General features: G+C 44.7%; 1 protein-coding gene across 2 annotated transcripts in view; it reads right to left on the bottom strand.

The window, feature by feature from the left end:
• Positions 1 to 7,730: 7,730 nt before the first annotated feature.
• LOC126428038 (aminopeptidase Ey-like) overlaps positions 7,731 to 8,243 on the bottom strand; it is a 417,011-nt gene continuing 416,498 nt past the window's right edge. For both annotated transcript variants that reach the window (XM_050089916.1, XM_050089915.1), the window contains exon 15: positions 7,731 to 8,011. In XM_050089916.1, coding sequence (XP_049945873.1) covers positions 7,823 to 8,011 — 189 coding nt within the window. In that variant the 3' untranslated portion in view covers positions 7,731 to 7,822. The remainder of the gene's footprint in view (positions 8,012 to 8,243) is intronic.

Genomic DNA, 8,243 nt, shown 5'->3' with positions numbered 1-8,243 from the left:
CACCAATTTAGTATTGTAGGGCAGCCTGGAGGGTAAAAATCGTAGAGGGCGACCAACAGATGAATACACTAAGCAGATTCAGAAGGATGTAGGCTGCAGTAGATACTGGGATATGAAGAAGCTTGCACAGGATAGAGTAGCATGGAGAGCTGCAACAAACCAGTCTCAGGACTGAAGACCACAACAACAACAACATGACTTTCCCAGCAGAAGCAACCACTTTTGCTTTTTTAGGGGTTGCTGATGAAGGAGATTTCCACACTGAGCTTCGCTGTTCACTTTCAGGATCAAAATGATGTAGCCACGTTTCATCAGCAGTGATTACATTTGAAAGAAACTGCAGGTCTTCCTCCAGCACCAACTTTAACTGCATGCAGGCCTGCACGCTAATGTCCATTTGTTCGGGAATCTTGGAACCCATCTTGCACAAAAAGGTGTCGTGTGTCTGCCCCTGTTAACTGAGTGGTCAGCGTGGCGGAATGTCACGCCAGGGGCCCCGGCTTCGATTCCCAGTTGGGGCAGGAGATTTTCTCCGCTCAGGGCTGGGTGTTGTGTTGTTCTGATCATGATATCATCCCCACCTCCGACGCATAATTAGCCCGGTGTACCGTCGAATGCAGATTTTCAAAGCCGCATATTGTTCCTCGCGTGTTATTTCCACTGCAGCGGTAGACGATACTGAACATGCCTGACCTTGCCTGCGTCTCACCGGCGGGAATCACGAGCCCCAGCTATGAAACTACTACGGCGTGTTTGTTGCACATTAACCTAACAGAATATCATAAGATTGAATTTTAGCGCGAGAAATTAAGGTCATAAAAAAATATGATGATTCTTTATTGAACTGCCCTTGTATTTGAATTCTCTGTCAGAAATTAATGTACGCGTTTCAGCATTTTTGGAAATTAAACCAAGTGGAACAATAAAGCATTTTTAAGAGTACATCTATGAAAATTGGGCTTTTCTTCTTGGTTAGGAATAAAAAATAAAAAATAAATAAAAAAACGTGTTTCAGTGTTTTGGGAAGTTCCACCTCAGATGTGGTGAAATAGGAGATGGAAATTTTTATGAAAACGTTTCGTTATATTGCAACAAAGCTACACCTAGGAAAATCTGTATTTGACTTCTAAATGAATAAGAGTTGGGTGATGAAAGTTTCCTCGGAACTCGAAAGCCAGGATTAACAGAGATCTCCTACGCGACTCTCCAGCGACAAGCAGCAGCATCTTTGCTTAGGAAAATAAAGCGAAAAGGAACGCTGTGCATGAAATTTACAAAGGGAGGAATCACCATGGGGAATTCCATAAATATCATCAACTACGAAGATCACTGGGCAAATTCTTCGAATACACGTGAATATATAAATTAAATCGAATGTTTTTGACATGACCAAGAACTTTTAGCGGCCAATAAATGCGGAAGAATGACTGACTACATGACAAACTGTCCTAAATACAGACGTAAATACATAGATCACTTCCCGTAAATAATATCCAGCTGTAGCGGTAGCGTTACAGTTCGTCCGTGGTTTGTAAAGGTCCTGCGTTCGATTTCGGGCTCTCCTTATATTTCAACTGACTCAGTTACAATTCTGTATACTAAGTTTTATGTATACCGTTTACACTGCATCGCTAAGTACATTTTTAAGGTCTTGACAAAGAACTTGGTCTTTAAGTGTGTACACACCTATCCCAGTATATCACACACATTACATTCCTAATAAATTACAATGAACCATGAAATTTTACAAATATTTGATGTTGCGAACGTAATTCATCAGCAGTCAGTGTTAAGGCCAACCGTTTCAATTAATCTAAATAGTCCGTAAAAGTAAGGGATACAAAATTTTTGAAAAGAAACTTAAACGTTCTGTGTAATGATTTGTCTAAAGGTATGAAATAAAAATATTAGGGAAACGTTTGGTGCATCTCATTTTCTGTTCACGATTTCGAGCATTATTCAAAGGCACGTAGAACATCTCTCTGATCTACTTATTTCTTTTACAGAAATCATTTCATAAAATATTTGACTGATTACTTTCATTTTTCATTTTCAAGTTGTATTCAGAATGGACTCCTCATTTGCCGTCCTAACGTACTTGACTCGAAGGCAGCCTTTTGGCATTTAAATACCGCACCAGTGGATCTTTTTCTGTGCAAATTTGCTAGGCCTTGAACAGATGAAATTTTTGACACTTGATTTACATAGCTTGGCAGCAGCTTTTCGTGAAATATTTCAACTTTTCCTCAACTCATTAACTGCGATTTCGTTAATTACCGTGATTACTTTCAAGCAGTTAAATATTTTCATGCAGAACTAGAACTCACGCTGGTCACTTTGATACCCCGTTTACCTGTTTCTCTCCCTTTGTTTGGTTATGAAAATTCGGACAAAACCTCATGGTGTAATTTATAGGGAGTCTTGTTTTCGCTCTGCTGACGCGTTTATAAAAACTTTCCAAGTGTTATTCATCTGATAAAATAGTCCTTTCTGCGTGCTGTCATTTCTACAAATCGTCGTTTCGGTATCTTGAACCGTTCATGAGATACGACGTTTTTTACGATCACTTGATTCCCGAAGCGCAGGAAAGGTTCGGACGCGCCGCGAGCGACCCGTCCACGGATATAACTACCAGTGCCCCACGAATGAAGAGAGATATCATTCCCATCTCCACTTTAAATACAATTTAGATATATTGGTTAGATTTCATACGCAATAATGTATGGCCTTAAATGAACTATGCGGAAAGTCTACGTAATGTGATTTTACCCCTGCAAATTCTTAAAAATTTCGTGCTGCCATGTACTCAATTTCGTACAGCACATTAACTATGACGAATAACGAAAATAAATTCATCGTTTAAAGATATCGAGCTATCAGTTGCGGAAGAATCAAATTTTTTCACCGAATAGTTTTCTTAAAAAATAGCTGCCGCCGCGTCTGCTCCACTGCTTCAGAAGAAACACGCGTCCCGCAGCGACAAGATTCAAACACGCTTGAATTCAAACGTCGCCAGTTGCAGCGACACCTTCTGTTGTGTTTTGTCGCCTGAAGCTGTCGCGCGCTGTCGGTCGCTTCCGTCGCCCACGTAGGACGCATTACCTGGGACAATTGCTTTGTGGGCAGAAGTCCCACAATTGCTTTGTGGGACAGTGCTTCTATAGCGTCAATTAGCGTGCAAAATTTAGAAGATGCTGCTTTGTGAGCACACAAAAATTTGGTTAAAGGAAAACGAAAAAAATCTGTGCGAGCCATTCAGTCAACGCAAGCGAAACAGTGGGTGCTAAGCCAGTTTTCTATATTACGCGGTAACTTTCGAAAGCTTGAGTTTTCATGAAGTGGAGACTGGGAACATTTCAGTCGCTGACTGCAGACTAGTTTGTAAGGAAGGAAGCAAATGAGTTTACTGGGATAGGTCTCCGCTCATCGTAAGTACTAGGAAAGTTTTGCAGTATAGCTTTCTTTATTTAATTTTTTCGAATGCACTCTCTATTGTGTACACAGTTCCGTGTAGTCAGCGCGTACACAACTTTCCCACTAGAGCGCGCCCCGCTAAGCACAACAGCGCAGGCGCAGCGCTCGTCCGTCTCCGCACTACGAGATGGCGCTGACTTAGAGACGGACCAAATTCTGCTTCTGCCAATCCGCGTATTAATATGTAACGCAGCCAATGAGATTGCTGCTAATGTAGAACCATTTCTCCTCGCGGATCACACTCGTGCAGTGATACCTCCACGCACGAGGTATTATAACGAGTGTACAGACCTCCGATTAGTCAGTCTGCATTGGTCTGCATTAGCCTATAGTCAAGTTTCAGTATGCGCCTAATAAGATTATTCATTTATCTTCATGGCTATGTACAGGAATATGGTAGACACTTTGTCAAGTATCAAAGATATGTTAGAATAAGATTAACGTACCAAGACCAAAGTAACTTCAGATTGTCAGTTGTAAACAGCATCCAGAATCAAGTTACGTAATGTCTACGCTTTTTATTACCTTAATAAATGTGTGTGAAAATTAATCAAGTTCTGTTTAAAGTTGGTCACCGTCAATCTGCTACTCTAAGCGTGCAAGTGGCATTTCTATCGTCTGACCTAACGGCAGAAGATAAACATGCCACGATAAGACCACGAGACATATTGCTGACACTCGTCTACTTCGTTAGAGCGACAATTCAAATAATCTGATGGTGTGTGTACCGAAGGTCTTACAGTACGCACACTACACTCTCTATCGTCCGAAACCAATCTCTAAACCAGTTATCCAAAGTTTGTGTTGGGAATAGAGCACACTCGTTGTCCCAAGCCGCCAGGAGATGCTCATCACTTGAAAACTGCCCTCCTCTCAGCTCCAGTTTTCACATGCAGGGACAGCGCAAAGTCGCAAGGAGCAAGGTCTGGCTGGATGGTAAGGAGGGTGTAGCCCGCAGGTACTCGCACACAGCGTTGTAGTGGTGCACGGATCGAGTGTCCACTCTTCACTTCGGTCGCTGGTTCTTCAAAGATTGGATGACTCTGGGCAGGCACTGCTGAGTGTACCGCTTGCTGTGACTGTCTTCTGCATGTCCAAAACAACACGCTCCGCAGTTCAATTCGATTTGGAAAGAAAACACAGGCATCAAAAATGGCTCTGAGCACTATGGGACTCAACTGCTGAGGTCATTAGTCCCCTAGAACTTAGAACTAGTTAAACCTACCTAACCTATGGACATCACAAACATCCATGCCCGAGGCAGGATTGGAACGTAGCGGTCTTGCGGTTCCAGGCTGCAGCGCCTTTAACCGCACGGCCACTTCGGCCGGCAACACAGCCATCATTTTCTTCTTTACTGATCGAGATTCTCTGACAGTGACGGCAGCGTCGCCATTGTCGAAGACCCAAACTTTGTTTTGAATCTTAGTCGGCGCATCATAATAGTACAGCCAAGCCTTGTCACCTGTGACGATGTTATTCACATACTGAGATTCTCCCTTAGGAAACGTCTTCAACATCTCCCGGCACAAAGTCACACGTCGTGTCACCCGCTCTTCCGCCAGTCTATGCGGGTACCCAGAGACAACAATGTTTCTTTTACTTGTAAACGCAGACTCGGATCTAGGGGGGGGGGGGGGGGTTACCTTCCCCGGGCGGCAGTTTCAGGGGGCGCCAAATTTTAGTTCTCTAAGAAAAAAACCTTGTTTCAGAAAGTGCCTAGGATCCAGCGCACGTTGGTCTATCGATAATTCATATGATTTTGAAATGCATTGCTGTTGGTTTCTGAACATTTCTGAACGCATTCTAAGTCGATTTCTGAACGAATCACGAGTTGTTCCATTAAGTTTGGGGTGTGCAGCCGCAAGAAATCTCCTTCTTCTTCTAATATTTATGAATGCGGCCGTAGTGTACGCGATGTCCCTAGTAGGAGAATCCCTGTCGCATCTAGATCCAAATAAAGTCGAGCGGCTGAATGCCAGATAACGCCTAACCGGAGAATAGAGGCGGGATAAGTAAACAGCTGATTCTTGTAGGGTTAGAGAAGTTAACGAGAGACTAAGTTTTGACAATGGCAGGAATTCAAGCGTTCAAATGTGAATGAATTCCTAAGGGATCAACATTGGTCGCTTGCAGGAATAGTTAACAGAATTTCTGATGACAAGACTGTGTTCCAACGAGGAAGGAGAACAAATGGGGACGTCATGCAAATTGTGAGGAAGAATATGACGATTCCAAATTTATATAAAAATTTCGTACTAATACTGCTTTTCGACGCCATGCTTGAGAAACTGTAGCTTATGAATGAAATATCGAAGTAAAGTATCTCCTGAGATAAGACTTCTTGTTTATAGTTGGCCTAACACGCGTCTGGTATTGTTACTTTGTGAATTTTATTCTATCGTGTTATTTATGCAAACGAGGTAGATGGAATCCCTGATGCGCTTATACAGCCCTGGAGAATGGCGTATTGTATCACAGCCGTCAACAATACGAGCACGAACAGTCTCTACATTTGGTGCCGAGGTTGCGTAGACAAGAGCTTTCAAATGCCCCCATAAATGAAAGTCAAGCGGGTTGAGGTCAGGAGAGCGTGGAGGCCATGGAATTGGTCCGCCTCTACCAATCACCTAATCTGTTGTTGAGAAGCGTACGAAAACTTCCACTGAAATGTGCAGGAGCTCCATCGTGCATGAACCACATGTTGTGTCGTACTTCTAAAGGCACATGTTCTAGCAGCACAGGTAGAGTATCCTGTATGAAATCATGATAACGTGCTCCATTGAGCGTAGGTGGAAGAACATGGGGCCCAATCGGGACATCACCAACAATGCCTGCCCAAACGTTCACAGAAAATCTGTGTCGATGACGTGATTGCACAATTGCGTGCGGATTCTCGTCAGCCCACACATGTTGATTGTGAAAATTTACAATTTGATCACGTTGGAATGAAGCCTCATCCGTAAAGAGAACATTTGCACTGAAATGAGGGTTGACACATTGTCGGATGAACCATTCGCAGAAGCGTACCCGTGGAGGCCAATCAGCTGCTGATAGTGGCTGCACACGCTGTACACGGTACGAAAACAACTGGTTCTCCCGTAGCACTCTCCGTACAGTGACGTGGTCAACGTTACCTTGTACAGCAGCAACTTCTCTGACGCTGACATTAGGGCTATCGTCAACAGCACGAAGAATTGCCTCGTCCATTGCAGGTGTCCTCGTCGTTCTAGGTCTTCCCCAGTCGCGAGTCATAGGCTGGAATGTTCCGTGCCCCCCTAAGACGCCGATCAATTGCTTCGAACGTCTCCCTGTCGGGACACCTTCGTTCTGGAAATTTGTCTCGATACAAACGTACCGCGCCACGGCTATTGCCCCGTGCTAATCCATACATCAAATAGGCATCTGCCAACTCCGCATTTGTAAACATTGCACTGACTGCAAAACCACGTTCGTGATGAACACTAACCTGTTGATGCTACGTACTGATGTGCTTGATGCTAGTACTGCAGAGCAATGAGTCGCATGTCAACACAAGCACCGAAGTCAACATTACCTTCCTTCAATTGGGCCAACTGGCGGTGAATCGAGGAAGTACAGTACATACTGACGAAATTAAAATGAGCTCTAACATGGAAATTAAGCGTTTCCGGACACATGTCGACTTAACATCTTTTCTTTATTTGTGTGTGAGGAATGTTTCCTGAATGTTTGGCCGTACCTTTTGTGTAACACCCTGTATATGTTTTGTATATAAAGCTCGTCAGAAAGATCTGCGCTACAAATTGAACATATTTTTTAAAAATCGATTATTTTTTAAATGTTTGTCTGTTGTATCTCAAACGTTCGAGTGGTGGTGGCGGGGGCGTACTCCAGAGTGAAATTTCCTCTCTGGAATTCTCTGCACCACTGAATATAGTCGTGGGATGTGGACACACAGCAGCGAGTGCAAGAGTCATTTTTTCGAAGCACTGGTCTACGTTTAAGGCACGCGACAAGTTGTACCGCAAAACTGCTCGAATCTCACTTCTTGACCACAGTGCCACAGAAAGCACTTTGAACTGCCCCTGCTGGTGAACGACTGCACCCAGAGACTTGGCACAGCGCCTACAATGCAAGGAATGTAGTATTCTCGGAACACAGCAACAATCAGCCTCCTGCGACTTATTGTTGCGTCGTATTGTAAAATTTCCTAGTTCGTAGTTTAGGTGATGTCCTGTGGGAATTGCAGAGGAAAGAAACACGTACAGCGTGGGTAAAGTGTTGGCATTAATTTATTTGTTGCACCATTTGTCAGGGATCACAACACAGGAGACACACACTCGACGCTCCGCCGCCGCCGCAGCCGCTACTGGTTCGCCGCCCCCGCCGCCTCCGCCGCCGCCGGCTGCTGGCTGACCCGCCCCAGCTGGTGGGCCAGCTCCGCGTAGTGCGACTGCATCCACGCCACGTTCACCGTGATCTTGTCCCGCGCCTGCTTCACCGCCAGCGAAGACTGCCTCAGGTGCTCGGCGTTCTGCGCCGCGAAGTCGTCAAACTGCGGGCACGAGCAGAGCCGGTCAACACTGCAACTGCGGCGAGGCGCGGAGCAAAAAGTCCCAGTGGGTCGACAGTAGATTAGTGGAAATCCCGCCACTGAGTATTTTGACTCTCCAGCGGAGTGTGTGCTAATTTCAAACGTCCTGGCAGATTAAAACTGTGTGCTGTAGGACGACTGGAACCCGCGTCGTCTGCCCTCTGCGGGCGAGGGCTCGTACCGACTGAGGAAC

This window comes from Schistocerca serialis, chromosome 12 (assembly GCF_023864345.2).
Source record: "Schistocerca serialis cubense isolate TAMUIC-IGC-003099 chromosome 12, iqSchSeri2.2, whole genome shotgun sequence".
NCBI classification, from domain to species: Eukaryota; Metazoa; Arthropoda; class Insecta; order Orthoptera; family Acrididae; genus Schistocerca; species Schistocerca serialis.
Note: the sequence above shows the minus strand (reverse complement) of the source record. Positions and strands in the feature narration are given on the sequence as shown.